Raw genomic sequence first — 20,224 nt, 5'->3', positions numbered from 1 at the left:
ATATTATATATAATTATATATATTATATATAATAATATATATAATATTATATAATTATATTATTAGGCATTCTTCTGAAAGGAAGCCATCTCTCCCCTTGCCATCTGTTGTTTTGTTCCTTTATTCCTTAATTTTTTGTCTACTTTTGTATTATTCAGGTATTTTCTTTTATCCCCTTTTCAGATTTTTAATCCAAAATTTTGCATACCCTTTTAATGGTTGCCCTAAAAAATTACTATATGCTTGCCACAGTATAATTTTCCTTAATACTTTCTCTAACAATTGAAGAGATGTATCATATTCTAAATCCATTTATCTCCCTACCTATCATTCGTTATTTTTGTCATGTATTTTACTGTACAGTATGTATTTATCTCCATTGGTCATTATTATGGTTCAATAGCACAAATTGTTTGAGTTCTTAGGAAGAATCCATTTTTCTATCCTTTGCTCCCAGCTTCATTAAAAGGAAAAGAATTGCATAATTGTTTGAAAAACCACTACCAAAACCATTTAATAGGAGCTCTTGTTGAAATATAAAAATTCAACAGTTTATGAAGAAGTAGTTTTGAATAACAAATTGGTCAGTGTGAAAAACAGGAATATTTTATATAAAACTAGGATTCTCAAGGTGGTTGGGGAGGGTAGAGTGCCAAATACTCTTTCCTGAGTAACAGAAAAGTAAGGGAAGTGACAGCCAGAAGCAGGCATAAAGTTAGGTAGAAACTAAGTCTAACTGTATAATACCTTGGGGGCACCCAGGAGGAACCAAAGATCAAGATGAATAAAACAAAACCTAAGCATGCTATTTTTTTTGCAAAACCTTTATTTTCTTGGCATTTAAAAATATGTAACAATAGTTTTAACTTCTCTGTTCCAAAACAAAGAGAAACACTATATAATGAACATTAAACAAGGCATTATGCCCTACAAGAAAGACATAAAATGTCCAAGGGAAGCTTCAACATAAAAATGTTGACCACATAAAGTGAGATCAATAAATAATAACTGACATTGTTTTAAACAAGTACAAACATAGACGTGCACACAGTTTCCCCGATTCTAATAGCGATCTCACTGTCCAATTGCGTGGATCCCCTCTCCCACCCACCCCCTCCACCTCTATCACAGTGCCTGGCACTTTATGGTCTCCCAATAAATATCAGTTTAATGAGACATTTAGAACCCGTCATCCTCATATTAAATAACAATCAGGACTGAGTTAAGTTTGATTAAACACATTGAAATCTTTAAATACTAACATGTAAAATATTAAAATATGAGCTACAAAAATAAATAAATACACGTATAAATAAATAGAACTCATAAAAAATAGTCCAGCACATCATGTCCCTTCTTGGTGTCCCCAGAAGCCAGCTGTTCTCTTCTTCATTTTCACTTCCTACAAGAGCAGAGACCGCTCTTCAGGAAATGCCTTATGAGCTTCTTACTTCTCTCTAGGTCAGTTGGTGCTGCCCCTGTGATGAGAAAAGGGTTAGTGTTCAGGTGCTGAAGAAAGCTGCTTTTGTCTTTCAGGCCCTTGAGGCTCGAGGGACTTCTGCATGTAGACCCTGGCCCAGCTCTGCACTCAGAAAAGGTTCCTGCTCAAAGGGGTTCAAGACCTTTCACAGGTATCCTAGACTTGACCTGAGGGAGGTCTCACTGAAAAGTCCCTGCTCTTCACTAGTAAGCTTCAGAGGCCCATGTTGCCCAAAACCAGAGGTTCCACATTCAGGTAGAAACCATTGAGGAATGGAGGTAAACAATGTTTGTTCCTTAATGGGTCAGAAGCATTTTACCATCCCTGGCTAAATCTACTTTATCTTTTAGGAACATACCCACACTCATTTGAATAGGGATGGAGAGGGGGATAAGGACAGAGAACCCTGGAAATACCCTTCTGACACAGAGCAGATCAAATTTAACGGGGAAATAATAATGATTTTCCTGCAACTAAACCATAGGTTTCTCTAATAATATTTTCAGGAGGTAGATGCCAGTATTTGTGACCAATGGCTCTAGTTGCAAGTGGGAATAAAATCCATGACTTACTTCTTTAGCATCTTGTTGATGATTTTTTTAACCATGGGAGCTTCAGGGTTGAGACAAACTTCCTGACCAGCCTTGAGAGTGGCTCTGCAGAGAGAAGGGAGAATCCACGTGAGGTCGGGCTGGGGGTCGGGGTGGGGTCGTCGGGAAGGCGGGGGTGACAAGCACAGGAACAGCGGCGGCACTTACACGACTTCCGTTTGGCCGCAGTGGGGTCCCGGGGGCGTCACCTTCACGCTCTGGATGTTCTTGAGGTGAATCCCCTGCACGGTCTGCAGGCACTGGCAGCGCAGTTCGGTGACCACAGGCGCCCCTGCGGGGAGGACAGACTCGGTCAGGGGGCTGTCCCGGGATGGGCCCCCACCCGCCCCCGTCCCGCCCTGGGGATGCCGGGCGCCGGGTCGCACCTGCTGCGCGCCGGCCGGCGGCCACCAGGACCAGGAGCAGTAGCGCGGCGCGGAGGAGCCGGGCGGCGGCGGGGGTCGCGGCGCGGGCCATGGGGTTCAGCTCGGAGGGTCGCTGCCTGCGGCGGAAAGGCGGGCTGGAGGGCTGGCGGAGCGGATTCTGTGGCTCCCCGAGCCGGGCGAAGCCCTTTTATCTCTATCGGACAGGGGTTGGCAGCCCAGGGCCAGAGAAATTCCCCGATGCACGTGGCGTTCCGGGGTCCGGAAGGAGGGCGCGGCCCCGCGGGCCTCCGGCGTAATCCGTGCCCTCGGGGAGGGGGTGGGGTGTCGTCTCTCCGCCGAAATCCCCGCAGAGGAAGTGAGTCGCCGGCACCCCTGGGGTACCGCCTGCGAGGGCGGCCGTGGGCTCCTGGCCACCCCTGGTCGCGGGCGGTGAGTGTCAGACTGGTTAGACCAATATAGGGACTGTAGCACAACTTTAGGGCGAGAGTTAACTTTTTTTTTTTTTTCAAAATTTATTTATTTATGGCTGTGTTGGGTCTTGGTTGCTGTGCACGGGCTTTCTGTAGTTGTGGCCAGCGGGGGCTACTCTTTGTTGCAGTGCGTGGGTTTCTCATTGCGGTGGCTTCTCTTGTTGAGGAGCATGGGCTCTAGGTGCGCGGGCTTCAGTAGTTGTGGCATGTGGGCCCAGTAGTTGTGGCTCGCGGGCTGTAGAGCACAGGCTCAGTAGTTGTGGCGCACGGGCTTAGTTGCTCCGCGGCATGTGGGATCTTCCCGGACCAGGGCTCGAACACTGTGGCCCCTGCATCCGCAGGCAGATTCTTAACCACTGTGCCACCAGGGAAGTCCGAGAGTTAACTTCTTCTAAAGACACTTCTGTTTTGGAGAGTGGAAGAGTTGACGCTGGAATGGCAGCCTTATTTTGTCTCTCATCTTCCTCTTTAAGTTGGGTTTTGTAGATTTTATTTATCCCTGGAATAAACACACTCTTTAAAATTACATCTGTCATCTCAGTTTGTGTGTAAGAACGTTTGTCGAATTCTCGGTGTTTTAGGATCTCAAATAAATCACACTTAATGCCATTGTTTTTACCAGGTTGGGCCTGGGGGTAGGCCATTGAACAGGTTAATTCACTGTTTATTTTAAGATACAGTGTTGTAATCTCTTATCTGCCCTCTCTTTGAATTTCTGGAATTTAGTCATTACAGGAGCACCACTTTTTGTTCTAAAGGAGGCTGTGTTTTCACTCATGACAGTTACTCGGGTGTTGAAAGGGGCCGTGTGGGGCTCAGGAGGTCCATTCCCCTTTTCTAGGCTTGTCTGTGGACAGAAAAGATCATAAACATCAGAAAGCTAGTACCTAGTGATTCCTGACTTTACTGTTGATACAAGCAGCAAACAGATATGGTTTTCGACATACATATGCACTAGCTTACTAGTATATTTCACTCCAGGTTGTCTGAATTTGCCTGTTTCCTGGGATTGATTCTCTCTTGAGTATCAGCTATCAATGTACTTACATTTCAGATTCTATGTAACTGAGGCCTTCTCACTTTCACCATCAGTTCCAATATCCCTTTTGGATTAAACAGCAGATGGTTTAAGTTGATCCTCCTGGATCGATGAGGACCTCGGGGATGTGTGTGACATTCTGTGGTTGCTGTGAGAAGGATTGGGGAGCTGAGGGAGTGGGTCTGCCTCAGGAAGAGCTGAGAGTTTGTCAGGCAGTCAGGGCTGAAGCCTCAGCTGCACACTTACTTGGCCATGGGACCACGGGGAATTATTTAATCTCTCTCTGCTCTCGCTTTCCCTCTGTTTAAGAGAGCTAATGATAGCGCCTGCCTCACAGAGCTGTTATGAGTATTAAATGTGTTAACGTTTGTAGAAGAGTAGCACATACTAAATGCTGTATAAATATTTATTAAATAAACAAAATAGAAGTGTTTTACAACCTTAATGTTACAGACTAGATGTTTGGGTCCTCCAAACTTCATATGCTGAAGCACTATATTTCATTGTGATGGTACAAGAAGTTGGGGCCTTTGGGAGGTAATTCAGTTTATATGAGGCCATCAGGGTGGGGTTCTTATGATGGGATTAGTGCCTTTATAAGAAAAGACACCTGGAGAGCTTATCGTCTCTTTCTGCAATGTGAGGCTACAGCAAGAAGGCAACTATCAGTATGTGCAAACCAGGAAGAGGATTCTCACCAGATACTGAATCTGCAGACACTTTGATCTTGCTTGCCAGCCTCCAGAACTGTGAGAAATAAGTGCTTGTTATTTCAGTCACCTAGTGTGTGATATTTTGTTATAGCACCCGACCTGATTAAGATACTTACATGAACAGCAATGGTCTATGATGAATCCTTATGTAAGCAGAAAAAATATTCTTTTTTCAAAGAAACATCTGTTAATTTATCTTAAAAATTTTTCAGCATTAGAAATTTTGTAAGAGGGATGCATCTGTATTCTTTGGGAATCTTGGAATAGATTTTTAAAATCCATTGTTTGAAATTTTGCTTTCAATTACTTCCCACATAAAATAGGAATAAGAGTAAAATTCTTCCCAATTCATTTATGGGAAAATATTTAAGAAATGACTCTCTGCCTTGGGCATTAATAGCTAGCTCCTCAAACAATGAAAAGTACTAGCTGTAATGATTCCCAGACCCAACCCAAAGACGTGAGTAAACACCCAGGAAGAGAAGAATTTCAGCTTATTTACAGTAGCAGCCAAAATGATGAGATACTTCAACTCACTATCTGTAGAATTATCTATAATGTGACTCCTAGAACTTGTTAAATTAAAATCATTTGCTTTCAGGAAGGAATAAGAAAGACTTTTTTTTCTTTTATAATGTACCTCTTTCCATTATTTAATTCATGACAGCCCCATAGTAAGTTTCAGAAAATTTTAAGAGCGCCAGTGTTATGAAGTCTATCATGATAAGCAAATTTCTTCTTGTGTTAACATGTCCCGAATGCCTCTTTTATAGGTACAAGCTATAAACCAATGCAATCACTAACTCAATGAAGTCATCTCTAAGATAGGAGCTCAGCTTCCTAAATTCCATTCTACCCTGTAATTTTTATTGTATCTTTGAGATTTGACTAATACAATGTACTATGCCTGCAAAATCTGGGGTCGTTGTTCCGTGCTGAAAACTGACCTTGCTAATTGGCCAGCAAGAATGAGTGGTGTGGCTCTGCTTTATCCTAGCTTGCCTTGAGAGCTTTGCCATTGACACTACCACCGCTCCCATTTCCTAACAGCTATAGTTTGTGTGTAACGTTTCTGGTTCTACACTGAAGGGAGAAAATGAAGATGACTGAACATGCTACTATTGATAGATCCCAAGATTTCCCATCCCTCTAAGAGCACTTAGTTGAACATCATTGTTAACCTCCCCTTCCAAGCTCTACTACAACTGCTATTTCTATCTGTCTCCTTCCTGGCACCGACCCTCCTTTTTTTTTTTTTTTTTTTTTGGCCACTCCGGAGCAGTGTGTATCTTAGTTCACTGACCAAGGGTCCAACCGGCACCCTAGGGAGTGAAAGCGTAGTCCTAATCACTGGACCGCCAGGGAATTCCCCTTCCTTCTTCTTAAAACAGAGCCCTGGTTTTCCTTTGGAAATCCTCACCTCTGCCCTTGTCAGTCCATGTGATTAAGGTGCGGTGACTTCACTTCTGAGCTGAAGACGGGGAGCTTGTGACCCTACAGCAGTGTTGTTCCCTGCTTCCTACCTATGCCCTTGCCCAAGCCAATATGGGTTCACAATGGAGCCAATGAGTTAAGATTGACCAATGAGACAATGCCACTTGTGCAGGAACAAAGGGAATTGAGGTGCTCTTGCTCCTTGCTGGGATTGCTAAACTGGTAAAATGGAAACCCAAGGTCTTGCCATGACTTGGGGAAAGCTTGCCTGAGAGTAGACTGCCACAGAGGGAAGCACAGACCTGGCCTGCACAGACAAGATTATTGAAGACGCTTGAGCACCTGAGTCTAGCATTGTCCTATCTAATCCTTTGACTTTCACTGTTTTATAGCAATAGATTCTCTTCTCTTGTCCAGCCAGTTTGAGCTGTAATTCCATCACTCGCAGTGAAAGAGTTCTGAAAAATACCTCCGTCTTTCATATTGCTTCTAAAGTTATCTTTCTAACAGACTGATTTCTTCACTATTTAAATCCTTCCTTCCCTTCCTTTCTCCATCTATTCATTTTAAAGTTAGCACTTATGAGTTTGGAAACATGCTATGTTCAAGGAATACAAAACGTTTAAGATTCATTCCATTATCACAAAACTTTCAGTCTAACAGGAGAAGCAGACATACATACAGAAAATTATGAAGCAGCTTGGTAAATCCCATGAAGAGTATGCCCAGGATATGATAGGAGCATAGCGGTGGGATACCTGACCTTATTTCTGAAGGGGGTGGGCCAGACTCTCAGAGAAGAACTTCAGAGAACTTTCTCTGGAGGGAAGGTGCCTCTTGAGTCTTAAAGGATGGATGAATTTTTCCCAGGTGAACTGGGAGATCAAAGGATAGAGGATACATTCCAGAAAGAGATGACCAGATGAACAAAGGCATCAAGGCTAGAATGAGTATCATGTCTACTGGGAGCAGCCAGCAATTCATGTATCTGGAGCTAAATCTGTGAGGCAGGGAGAGGGGGGAGAGATGGAGGCAAGATCTGGTCACTGAAGGCTGTGTGTAGCCCCTATCTGTTGTTCAGAAACCAGTTCATATGTTACCTCCATTAGAATGCTCTTAAATCCATCTCAAGGTGCTTCCATGACCTATGTGCAGAAATTCACCAAGTACTAAGTGGTGTGTGGGAAGGTCAGAGTAAATAAAAGGTTCAGGATAAGACAGAAAATGAGGAGATAGTTGATATTCAATTCAGTAGACCTTTATTAACCACCTACCGTCTATAAGGTGCTAGGACAGGATTTATAAGTGATGCAAAATTGGATAGACTCCAAACTCTTAACTTGACATTCATTAACATCTATCCAATATACTCCCCTCTGCATGTTAGGTAACTTCTGTTGTTGTTATATCTATAGTAAAGATTTGGATGATTTGAGCAATTTGCAACAATTTAAAATGATTTCAAGTTACACTAAGTACCCTTCAAAGATACTGGCTTTGGGCAATTTTTTAAAGATTTTTAAAAATTGCTTCAAATTAGGTTTTCATCTTTATTTTCTTAAAATTGTTTCCTAAATGTTTATGGAAGTAGTCCTGATTAAATAAATGCTACCATGTTCAGATAACGTAACGTGAAGAAACAGTGCTATGACAACTTTAAAAAAGGGAACTCAGCACAGAGAAAAGGGAAACTTCTCCATGGAAATACATAGTTTATGCTATAAGATGTTTTTGGAGAATAAAATCATGATGACTATGGTTTTATGGAAGCAAAATTTAGGAAGTCAATAGATGAGTGTATAAATCACAAATAAAAGTATCACACACGTGGTGTCACAATATGGGTTTTAGCCAGAAGAATTATGAATAAAGAATCAAAAACTTGATTTTTAAATGTTGTCAATAGTATATTTTCCAATGATTTTTTTTACTACATTCCACATATTTTTTTCTTCAGAAATACTTTTATTTTTGATTTTAGTCTTCTTGACTCTGTCCATTTGTACATGCATTGTTTTTAGAGAGGCACACAGAACATATGTCACAAGTAACTGAAGCCTTATAAAAAAAAAATAAGCAAAATAAAAGCTCTGTGTGAGGGGATGGCAATGGTATTAGCATTTATTTGGTACTTGCAGAAGCCCAGGAAAGAAGACAATACATGGCCAGGGCAGGAAATAGCCACACTTATTACTTGGGGCTGGAATGGATAAATAGAAAATCAGGAATAGAGCTTATTCTCTGTTTTTCTGTACCATGTGATCTCTTGTTACAGCTTTTCTCATTCTATCTGCTTCATTTTTATCCATTCTGCATTCCACCAGCTTATAGCCAACCTAAACATTTTTACTTCTTTCGAAGTCCTGAAAACAGTTCTCATATGATTATTATGAAAATCAAGTAAGTTCACATTTGCAAAATGTGCTTGAAAGTAAATCCTATATAAAATATTGTTAAATAAAGGAAAATAATAAAATAACAAAAATTAAGAATAGCTTTTAAAAGCAAAAGGAAAATAAGTCATGCATGAATTTGTACTTCCATAGTTGAGGTTAAGTGATCAGTTTTATTGATTGCTTAAATTTAGCAAATGCGACCAGGCTGGGGTAATTATTTCTCAATATCAACAAAGTAAAAGGAGAAAAAGGGGAAGATACAGAGATTTTGAGGATGAAGGGAGATGAGATTAGGTGTCATCACAGTAAAGTAGGAGGACAGAGCAGGCTGAGTGATCAGGGCTAACAACAGAGCTGGGTGTTTGAGGGAAATTGTGAGGATTTGGAACAACAGTTTCTGAAAGTGCAAAGGTAGTTGATCTTTTAATTTTTTTCCATTTTTGACAACCATTTTATGTTTTTTTTTCTTTAACGTTTTTATTGGAGCATAATTGCTTTACAATGGTGTGTTGGTTTCTGCTTTATAACAAAGTGAATCAGCTATACATAAACATATATCCCCATATTTCCTCCCTCTTGCGTCTCCCTCCCACCCTCCCTATCCCACCCCTCTAGGTGGTCACAAAGCACCCAGCTGATCTCCCTGTGCTATGCGGCTGCTTCTGACTAGCTATCTATTTTACATTTGGTAGTGTATATATGTCCATGCCACTCTCTCACTTCGTCCCAGTTTACCCCTCTCCCTCCCCGTGTCCTCAAGCCCATTTTCTACGTCTGCGTCTTTATTCCTGTCCTGCCCCTAGGTTCTTCAGAACCTTTTTTTTTTTTTTTGGTTCCATATATATTTGTTAGCGTAGGTATTTGTTTTTCTCTTCCTCACTTACTTCATTCTGTAGGACAGACTCTAGGTCCATCCACCTCAGTACAAATAACTCAATTTCGTTTCTTTTTATGGTTGAGTAATATTCCATTGTATATATGTGCCACATCTTCTTTACCCATTCATCTGTTGATGGACACTTAGGTTGCTTCCACGTCCTGACTATTGTAAACAGAGTTGCAAAGAACATTTTGGTACATGACACTTTTTGAATTATGGTTTTCTCAGGGTATATGCCCAGTAGTGGGATTGCTGGGTCATATGGTCATTTTATTTTTAGTTTTTTAAGGAACCTCCATACTGTTCTCCATAGTGGCTGTATCAATTTACATTCCCACCAACAGTGCAAGAGGGTTCCCTTTTCTCCACACCCTCTCCAGCATTTATTGTTTGTAGATTTTTTGATGATGGCCATTCTGACTGGTGTGAGGTGATGTCTCATTGTAGTTTTGATTTGCATTTCTCTAATGATTAGTGATGTTGAGCATCCTTTTATGGGTTTGTTGGCAATCTGTATGTCTTCTTTGGAGAAATGTCTATTTAGATCTTCCACCCATTTTTGGATTGGGTTTTTTGTTTTTTTTTTTTTGATATTGAGCTGCATGAGCTGCTTGTAAATTTTGGAGATTAATCCTTTGTCAGTTGCTTCATTTGCAAATATTTTGTCCCATTCTGAGAGTTGTCTTTTCATCTTGTTTATGTTTTCCTTTGCTGTGCAAAAGCTTTTAAGTTTCATTAGGTCCCATTTGTTTATTTTTGTTTTCATTTCCATTTCTGTAAGAGGTAGGTCAAAAAGGATCTTGCTGTGACTTATGTCATAGATTGTTCTGACTATGTTTTCCTCTAACAGTTTTGTAGTGTCTGGCCTTCAACTTAGATCTGTAATCAATTTTGAGTTTATTTTTGTGTATGGTATTAGGGAGTGTTCTAATTTCCTTCTTTTACATGTAGCTGTCCAGTTTTCCCAGCACCACCTATTGAAGAGGCTGTCTTTTCTCCACTGTATATTCTTGCCTCCTTTATCAAAGATAAGGTGACCATATATGTGTGGGTTTATCTCTGGGTTTTCTATCCTGTTTCATTGATCTATATTTGTTTTTGTGCCAGTACCATACTATCTTGTAGCTTTGTAGTATAGCCTAAAGTCAGGGAGCCTGATTCCTCCAGCTCTGTTTTTCTTTCTTAAGATTGCTTTGGCTATTCGGGATCTTTTGTGTTGCCATACAAATTGTGAAATTTTTTGTTCTAGTTCTGTGAAAAATGCCATTGGTAGTTTGATAGGGATTGCATTGAATCTATTGATTGCTTTGGGTAGTAGAGTCCTTTTCACAATGTTGATTCTTCCAGTCCAAGAACATGGTATATCTCTCCATCTGTTTGTATCATATTTAATTTCTTTCATCACTGTCTTATATTTTTCTGCATAAAGGTTTTGTGTCTCCTTATGTAGGTTTATTCCTAGGTATTTATTTCTTTTAGTTGCAGTGGTAATTGGGAGTGTTTCCTTACTTTCTCTTTCAGATTTTTCATCATTAGTGTATAGGAATGCAAGATATTTCTGTGCATTACTTTTGTATCCTGCTACTTTATCAAATTCATTGATTAGCTCTAGTAGTTTTCTGGTAGCATCTTTAGGATTCTCTATGTATAGTATCATGTCATCTGCAAACAGTGACAGCTTTACTTCTTCTTTTCCAATTTGGATTCCTTTTATTTCTTTTTCTTCTTTGATTGCGGTGGCTAAAACTTCCAAAACTATGTTGACTAATAGTGGTGAGAGGAGACAACCTTGTCTTGTTCCTGATCTTAGAGGAAATGTTTTCAGTTTTTCACCATTGAGAACCATGTTGGCTGTGGGTTTGTCATATATGGGCTTTATTATGTTGAGGTAAGTTCCCTTTATGCTTACTTTCTGGAGAGTTTTTATGATAAATGGGTGTTGAATTTTGTTGAAAGCGTTTTCTGCATCTATTGAGATGATCATATGGTTTTCTCCTTCGATTTGTTAATATAGTGTATCACCTTGACTGATTTGCGTATATTGAAGAATCATTGCATTCCTGTGATAAACCCCACTTGATCATGGTGTATGATCCTTTTTAATGTGCTGTTCAATTATTTTTGCTAGTGTTTGGTTGAGGATTTTTGCATCTATGTTCATCAATGATATTGGCCTGTAGTTTTCTTTCTTTGTGACACCTTTGTCTGGTTTTGGTATCAGGGTGATGGTGGCCTCGTAGAATGAGTTTGGGAGTGTTCCTCCCTCTGCTATATTTTGGAAGAGTTTGAGAAGGATAGGTGTTAGCTCTTCTCTAAATGTTTGGTAGAATTCGCCTGTGAAGCCATCTGGTCCTGGGCTTTTGTTTGTTGGAAGATTTTTAATCACAGTCTCAATTAAAGTGCTTGTGGTTGGTTCATATTTTCTATTGCTTCCTGGTTCAGTCTCAGAAGGTTGTGCTTTTCTAAGAATTTGTCCATCTCTTCCATTTTGTCTATTTTATTGCCATATACTTGTTTGTAGTAATCTCTCATGATCCTTTGTATTTCTGCAGTGTCAGTTGTTACTTCTCCTTTTTCATGTCTAATTCTATTGATATGAGTCTTCTCCTTTCTTTTCTTGAAGAATCTGGCTAATGGTTTATCAATTTTCTTTATCTTCTCAAAGAACCAGCCTTTAGTTTTATTGATCTTTGCTATCGTTTCCTTCATTTATTTTTCATTTATTTCTGATCTGATCTTTATGATTTCTTTCCTTCTGCTAACTTTGGGATCTTTTGTTCCTTCTCTAGTTCCTTTAGGTGTAAGGTTAGGTTGTTTATTTGAGATGTTTCTTGTTTCTTGAGGTAGGATTGTATTGCTATAAACTTCCCTCTTAGAACTGCTTTTGCTGCATCCCATAGATTTTGGGTCATCGTGTTTTCATTGTCGTTTGTTTCTAGGTATTTTTTTATTTTCTCTTTGATTTCTTCATTGATCTCTTGGTTATTTAGAACTGTATTGTTTAGCCTCCATGTGTTTGTATTTTTTACAGATTTTTTCCTGTAATTGATACCTAGTCTCATAGCGTTGTGGTCAGAAAAGATACTTGATATGATTTCAATTTTCCTAACTTTACCAAGGCTTGATTTGTGACCCAAGATATGATCTATCCTGGAAAATGTTCCATGAGCACTCGAAAAGAAAGTGTATTCTGTTGTTTTTGGATGGAATGTCCTATAAATATCAATTAAGTCCATCTTGTTTAACGTACCATTTAAAGCTTGTGTTTCCTTATTTATTTTCCTTTTGGATGATGTGTGCATTGGTGAAAGTGGGGTGTTAACATCTGCTACTATGATTGTGTTACTGTTGATTTCCTCTTTATGGCTGTTAGCATTTGCCTTATGTATTGAGGTGCTCCTATGTTGGGTGCATAAATATTTACAATTGTTATATCTTCTTCTTGGATTGATCCCTTGATCATTATGTAGCGTCCTCCTTTGTCTCTTATAATAGTCTTTATTTTAAAGCTATTTTTTCTGAGAATTGCTACTCCAGCTTTCTCTTGATTTCCATTTACATGGAGTATCTTTTTCCATCCCCTTACTTTCAGCCTTTATGTGTCCCTAGGTCTGAAGTGGGTCTCTTGTAGACAGCATATATATGGGTCTTGTTTTTGTATCCATTCAGCCAGTCTATGTCTTTGGTTGGAGCATTTTATCCATTTACATTTAAGGTAGTTATCGATATATATGTTCCTATTACCATTTTCTTAATTGTTTTAGGTTTGTTATTGTAGGTTTTTTCCTTCTCTTGTGTTTCCTGCCTAGAGATGTTCTTTTAGCATTTGTTGTAAAGCTGGTTTGATAGTGCTGAATTCTCTTAGCTTTTGCTTGTCTGTAAAGATTTTGATTTATCCATCAAATCTGAATGATATCCTTGATGTGTAGAGTAATCTTGGTTGTAGGTTTTCCCTTTTCATCACTTAAATATGTCCTACTACTCCTTCTGGCTTGCAGAGTTTCTGCTGAAAAATCAGCTGTTAATGTTATGGGGATTTCCTTGTATGTTATTTGTTGTTTTTCCTTGCTGCTTTTAATATTTTTTCTTTGTATTTAATTTTTGATAGTTTGAGTAATATGTGTCTTGGCGTGTTTCTCCTTGGATTTATCCTGTATGGGACTCTCTGTGCTTCCTGGACTTGATTGACTATTTTCTTTCCCTTATTAGGGAAGTTTTCAACTATAGTCTCTTCAAATGTTTTCTCAGTCCCTTTCTTTTTCTCTTCTTCTTCTGGGATCCCTATAATTTGAATGGTGGTACATTTAATGTGGTCCTGGAGGTCTCTGAGACAGTCCTTGATTCTTTTCATTCTTTTTCTTTATTCTGCTCTGTGGTAATTATTTCCACTATTTTATCTTCCAGGTCACATTTCTGTTGTTCTGCCTCAGTTATTCTACTATTGATTCCTTGTAGAGTATTTTTAATTTCATTTATTGTGTTGTTCATCATTGTTTGTTTGCTCTTTAGTTCTTCTAGGTCCTTGTTAAACATTTCTTTAATTTTCTCCATTCTATTTCCAAGATTTGGGGTCATCTTAACTATCATTACTCTGAATTCTTTTTCAGAAAGACTGCCTATTTCCTCTTCATTTGTTTGGTCTGGTGGGTTTTTACCTTGCTCCTTCATCTGCTGTGTTTCTCTATCTCTCATTTTGTTGAACTTACTGTTTGGGATCTCCTTTTCATAGGCTGCAGTTTCATAGTTCCTGTTGTTTTTGATGTCTGCCCCCCGTATCTAAGGTTGGTTCAGTAGGTTGTGTTAGCTTCCTGGTGGAGGGGACTGGTGCCTGTGTTCTGGTGGATGAGTCTGGATCTTGTCTTTTTGGTGGGTAGGACCGCGTCTGGTGGTGTGTTTTGGGTTGTCTGTGACCTTATTATGATTTTAGGCAGCCTCTCTGCTAATGGGTGGGGCTGTGTTCCTGTCTTGCTAGTTGTTTGTCGTAGGGTGTCCAGCACTGTAGCTTGCTGGTCGTTGAGTGGAGCTGGTTCTCAACGTTGAGATGGAGATCTCTGGGAGAACTTTTGCCATTTGATGTTACATGGAGCCAGGAGGTCTCTGGTGGACCAATGTCCTGAATTTGGCTCTCCCACCTCAGAGGTACAGGCCTGAAACCCGGCCAGACCACCAAGACCCTGTCAGCCACACAGCTCAGAAGAAAAGGGAGAAAAAAAAATGAGTAGGTAAATAAATAAATTAAATTAAATAGTTATTAAAATAAAAAATTATTAAAAATAAAAAAAAATTTAAAGTAATTATAAAAAAAGATAGAAAGAAAGAAGAGAGGAACCAAACCAAAAAACAAATCCACCAATGATAACAAGTGCTAAAAAACTCTACTAATAACAAGAACAAAAACAAAACAAAACAAAAAACCAACAGACAGGACCCTAGAACAAATGGTAAAAGCAAAGTTATACCGACAAAATCATACATAGTCAACCACCTCAATTTTGGGATGATTCGTTGTCCATTTAGTTATTCCAGAGATGCAGGGTACATCAAGTTGACTGTGGAGATTTAATCCACTGATTCTGAGGCTGCTGGGAGAAATTTCCCTTTCTCTTCTTTGTTTGCACGGCTCCCGGGGTTCAGCTTTGGATTTGGTCCCGCCTGTGCATGTAGGTCACCTGAGGGCATCTGTTCTTCGCTTAGACAGGACGGGGTTAAAGGAGCAGCTGATTCGGGGCTCTGGCTCACTCAAGGCGGGGGGACGGCGGTGTACGGAATGCGGGACGAGCCTGCCGTGGCAGAGGCTGGAGTGCGTGACGTTGCAAGTTGACGTGAAGTTGTCCCTGGATCATGGGACCCTGGCAGTGGCGGGCTGCACAGGCTCCTGGGTGGGGAGGTGTGGATAGTGACCTGTGCTCGCACTCAGGCTTCTTGGTGGCGGCAGCAGCAACCTTAGCATCTCATGCCCGTCTTTAGGGTCCACGCTGGTAGCCTTGGCTCACCCCCGTCTCTGGAGCTCATTTAGGCGGTGCTCTTCATCCCCTCTCCTCGTGCCCCCAGAAGCAGTGGTCTCTTGCGTCTTAGGCAGTTCCAGACTTTTTCCCAGACTCCCTCCCGGCTAGCTGTGGCGCACTGGCCCCCTGCAGGCTGTGTTCACGCCGCCAACCCCAGTCCTTTCCCTGGGATCCGACCTCCGAAGCCCGAGCCTCAGCTCCCAGCCCCGCCTCCCGCCCTGGAGGGTGAGCAGACAAGCCTCTCGGGCTGATGAGTTCAGGCCAGCACCGATCCTCTGTGCGGGAATCTCTTCGCTTTGCCCTCCGCACCCGTGTTGCTGTGCTCTCTTCCGCGGCTCCGAAGCTTCCCCCCTCCGCCACCTGCAGTCTCCGCCCGGGAAGGGCCTTCCTAGTGTGTGGAAACCTTTCCTGCTTCACAGCTCCCTCCCACTAGTGCAGGTCCTGTCCCTATTCTTTTGTCTCTGTTTATTCTTTTTTTTCTTTTGCCCTACCCAGGTACGTGGGGAGTCTCTTGCCTTTGGGGAGGTCTGAGATCTTCTGCCAGCGTTCAGTAGGAGCTCTTCCTCGTGTAGATGTATTTCTGATGTATTTGTGGGGAGGAAGGTGATCTCCACGTCTTACTCCTCCGCCATCTTGAAGGTCTCTAAGGTAGTTGATCTTAATGAACAAAAGGATGGTAAAATATCAGGAAATGGTCACCTAGGACTAGAAAGCATTAAAGTACACTGATACCAATTCACATGATTTCATTTCTTAAGCAATGTTTTGTAGCTCAAGGGCAAAAACAGAGAAAGGCAGTGAGGGTGAGCAAGACCATGGGAGTAGCCTGGTGTAAATCATAAAGACCCTCATTTGCAGAAATGACTAACCACAGAGTCCAGGCTGAGCTGGAAGCAGGATAAGGTATGATAAACTGAAAAAATGGTGGTGGGGGGTATCTTTGAGGGACTTTCAGGTCCTATAGGATGTTGGGTATGTTCAGTGTAAGTTTGAGAGTGGAAGAGTTAGGACAAAAAGGTGTAGTCTTGGTAAGGCCTTTCAGAGTCTTTACTCTTGAGCACCATTCTGAAGATAGTGATGTCAAAGGTGAGGTTCTGCTTGTGGGTGACTGAGCCAGTGTGTCATTTGAAGGTTCTGAAGTAGAGGAGGTTAAAGAACCATGAGATCCAGTTAGGATAGGTGGGTGGGAAATATGGAGGAAAAGGGAGGGAGGATGACTTGGTTATGTGTCACATATGATACAGTCTACCTTATGTATATACATATATATATATACAATTAAATATTATTTACTGAGAACATTTTGTGTTATTGTGTGATTGTGGTTGGAGGGTGTGGATGGACAGATGAGGGGAAACTTTGGCATGACGCTGAAAGTTGTCAGATGTACTTCGTACTGAAAAAAGACTAGAAACACTGCTGATGGTAATGACTTGGTGAGGGATTGTCATATCTGTAAAGTATTTTATGACAGTTGAAAACCAGATTAGGTAATTATTGGCATTACTCTTCTTAATTAGTTCTTGCTTAGTTGAGTTACTTATCCTAAAAACTTTCCAAAAACATTAACCACATTTTTAAGTATCTACTGTGGTTGGCATTTCCTTAGAATGTAGATATACTAGGAAGGATGAAGTTTGCTCCTCTAGAGGAAGAGATCAGAAGGACAAAGAAATAATGACAATAGGTTTTAGATTGACATCTGATGGAGGTTGGGATACTGTGCTTTAAAATTACAAGGGAGTAGATAGAGTAGCTGGTACTGTTGGTAATTAAGACTTGAGAGTCCTTACTCTGTTTATGCTTGGTGACCCCTTTGTTTTCAAACTTCGCTGTCCCCCATACAAAACTGGACACTGGTACAGTCTCTTTGTTGTGTCTGACTCAGAGAAGAAATAATTGACATGGTTACATAGTATGCTTATTTCTTCTTATTTTTTTCACTAAAGAGAAAGTTAAGATAGCCTCTCAATTACCATAGTCTTATAAACATGGTGGTTGACTGACTTTACAGGCTTTTTAATTTGATTTTGGGGGGAATGTAGTTTATATTCATTGTGTTAAATGTTTCTTAATTGACTGTAACACCCCAGCTTTGGGTTCTGGTTCTGCCAAAGAAAAAATCTTGATTATCTGTGGTGTCCTTAGTGGGTTGCTTGTTAGCTCAGGGATTGTACCCACTGCTGTTTGAAAATAATATGTGTTCTGGGGGTAAAGAATCAAGGGAAGGGGAGGAGAGTAATATTTTTTAGGTCCCAACTCTAGGTCAGATGCAGTGCCTGAGTTTTTCATAATGATCATGTTAATAATTTCAAGAATACTATGAAGTTGATATCATTATTCTCATTTTATGGATGAGAAAAGTGGGGTAGAGAATCCTAAAGGTAGAGTTAAAATTCAAACCCAAGAATGTCTAATTCAGAAGCCCATTGCCTCAAAGCCAGTCTTTCTCTGGACAAGGAAGATGGGGAAGAAAGACACCATGTATATCTTAAGCCTAATGAGAGCATTTCATTTTTTTAAGCCCTCCTAGGAAACAATGCATTATTTAAAATCTTCAATCTAGTTTTTCCTAGGAATCAAATGAAAATATATGAGAAATGATGACAGGTAGTAGCCCCAGAGTATCAAGAGCCCAGAGATCCTCCTACTTGTGCCAGCTCAGCTCCAAACACTTCATCCCATGGAATTCTCAGAGACTTCCAACAACAGGTCAGGATCTGATAATCAGATTGAAGGTGGATGATAGGCAGGGTGTGTGAAGGGCCTAGCTGGTCTAAGCATTCTACCTCTATCAACTCTCCAAGTACCTTGAAAGGCACTAATAAGGACATAGACTCTATCATGGACTGTCAGAGCTTGGCTCTGTCATGAGACACTAGAGCAATGCTTTTAGACTACAAGTTGTGATGCATTAGTAGATCATAAAATCAATTTTGTGGGTTATAGCTATTATTTTATTATATAACAGAATCGAATACAATAGGATAGAATAAAAAAAGCAAAATACTATAATACATCACATATAATTAGTTATCTTGTGAAAGAAATTTTCTTATATACATGAGTAACTGTGTGAAATGAAGCCCTGGGTGCACAAAATGTAGAAAACGAATTTCCATGGGCCAAAATATTCTTTCAGTGATTTTGTTTCATTGATCAAAGTTGTGACTATGAGTTCCTGGTTTGTAGACATTACCTGCTGAGAATTTCCAGTCAGAAAAAAACCTTGAAGTAATGCCATTTCAATTTCATCACTCCCTGAAACTTTGCACAACAGGTAACCACAGTGAATTACCGTACAACCTGTGCTTTTCCTGACAGGAATGCCTGCTTCTAATGTTCTTGCAGATAAGGGTGACAGCTTCACAATGTTCTCAGCAAAGTTAATCTAAAAGGTTAACATGGAGCAAGATTTGTTTTGGTTCTTTGGCCTGTTGGGTCATATTTGCTAATTATTTTATCCAACTAAGGAAATTGTTTGTGGCTGGCATAAAAAGGGAAATAAAGAAAAAAGTAAAACCATAAGATCTTACCACCTGCACTCCACTTCCTAATGTGTTAATTTTTCAAAAAGTCAATTGAAGTACTTGTATTTCAGTTTCAACATTCTTTATTTTCACCAAAACATCTCTGCTAAATGTCTGATTTGACTCACTATACTATGATAGCACAAAGAATAGCAATAATAATAATTATTATTATTAATAATCACTAACATTTAGTAAAAACATACCATTTTATATGTTATAAAAAACAAGGCTGAGACTGTATGTGTGTGTGTATAAAATCTCCTTATAGTAACTGAGGAAATAGATATTCAAAATATACCCATTTCAAAGATTAGAAAAACAAGGCGCATGTGCCATCAGTGCTAAGAAATATGGACCTTAAGCTGGAGAAAAAAAGAGAAACCTTAAATGCTTATACATAGGTGACTGACATCATTCTATTTTAGCAGGATAATTCTTCTGGCATTGAAGGTGAAATATGAGGGCGAAATTCAAAAAGGGAACAAAACTCTTTGAGAAATGACTATCTACTCTCTGTCCAATGTATCTCTGCCCCACCCTTCTGTATTCTACTTGTTTAGAACAATAAACTCTTCTCTAAATGTGCAATGATCATTCTGGTTTTAATGTTTTTGTACCCATTTTTCCTTCTTTTTTCAGTTTAGTTCTTCCCTTGACCATTAGTAAATTCTAACTCTTTTTTATTTTTCAAGATCAAGCTCATCTATTGGTACCTCCAGAAAGCAATTACTTGCATGTTATTTCCCTTTGAAAATAACATGATATGGTAGAAAAATCAAGGGGCTGGGAATCAGCCAGGTTTTCTCTGCCTCTTAACCTTGAGCAAGTTCCTTAAGGTTTCTGAGATTGTTTCAGTTGTAAAATGGGAATATTACCTGCCTTGAAGAGTTACTGGGAGGGTTAGAAATGATCCTTGACATTTAGTAGGGACCTATGAGATGGTACCATTTATAATTATGTTTTTTCCACAGTCCCCCAGACATTCTTTTCTACATCTTCTTATGGCACTTCATTTAATCTGTATAAACATTTGCTGCATTAGATTGGAATTATCTTAGTTTGTGAGCAAGGGCAGAGACTCGTTTTTGAATCCCAATAAATGACACAATTTCTGGCCCAAAGCAAGATGCCCTTCATAGAATATTTGTTGACATGAATGATGTGGGGCTATCCTGGGGGTAATGATAGAGAGAATATATATCTGAAAGTTATACAGGGAGAACTATGGGAGTTGATGGTTGCAACACTCATTATCTAATTAGCAGTAAGTGGTCTGATGCTCAGAATGAAAATCAAAC

General features: G+C 39.9%; 1 protein-coding gene and 1 long non-coding RNA gene across 18 annotated transcripts in view; one reads left to right on the top strand and one right to left on the bottom strand.

Annotated features, from left to right (window-relative positions):
- Nucleotides 1-821: 821 nt before the first annotated feature.
- Nucleotides 822-2,683, bottom strand: LOC112405603 (growth-regulated alpha protein-like). Its single transcript, XM_024754081.1, has 4 exons — nucleotides 2,457-2,683; nucleotides 2,239-2,362; nucleotides 2,053-2,136; nucleotides 822-1,478 (listed from the first exon to the last, which is right to left on the bottom strand). The coding sequence occupies exons 1-4, from the start codon at nucleotides 2,545-2,547 to the stop codon at nucleotides 1,463-1,465; spliced, it is 315 nt and encodes a 104-aa protein (XP_024609849.1). The 5' UTR covers nucleotides 2,548-2,683; the 3' UTR covers nucleotides 822-1,462.
- Nucleotides 2,684-2,769: 86 nt separating this feature from the next.
- The window catches only part of LOC112405604 (uncharacterized), a 52,923-nt gene continuing 35,468 nt past the window's right edge, over nucleotides 2,770-20,224 (top strand). For 15 of the 17 annotated variants that reach the window (XR_003004378.1, XR_003004389.1, XR_003004386.1 and 12 more), the window contains exon 1: nucleotides 2,770-2,885. This is a non-coding gene — a long non-coding RNA (uncharacterized LOC112405604). The remainder of the gene's footprint in view (nucleotides 2,886-20,224) is intronic. The other 2 variants (XR_003004383.1, XR_003004376.1) reach the window with 2 other exon arrangements.

This window comes from Neophocaena asiaeorientalis, unplaced genomic scaffold (assembly GCF_003031525.2).
Source record: "Neophocaena asiaeorientalis asiaeorientalis breed wild unplaced genomic scaffold, Neophocaena_asiaeorientalis_V1.1 scaffold148, whole genome shotgun sequence".
NCBI lineage: Eukaryota > Metazoa > Chordata > Mammalia > Artiodactyla > Phocoenidae > Neophocaena > Neophocaena asiaeorientalis.
The sequence above is the reverse complement of the archived record's forward strand: the minus strand, read 5'-3'. Positions and strand labels throughout refer to the sequence as shown.

What these genes read in the sequence shown, in the direction of transcription:
- LOC112405603 (XM_024754081.1), bottom strand. Translation starts at nt 2,547, where the DNA reads ATGGCCCGCGCCGCGACCCCCGCCGCCGCCCGGCTCCTCCGCGCCGCG. An exon ending in CGCCGGCCGGCGCGCAGCAG is followed by an intron (nt 2,363 to 2,456) that starts GTGCGACCCGGC and finishes TCCTCCCCGCAG; the next exon opens with GGGCGCCTGTGGTCACCGAA. An exon ending in TGCGGCCAAACGGAAGTCGT is followed by an intron (nt 2,137 to 2,238) that starts GTAAGTGCCGCC and finishes TTCTCTCTGCAG; the next exon opens with AGCCACTCTCAAGGCTGGTC.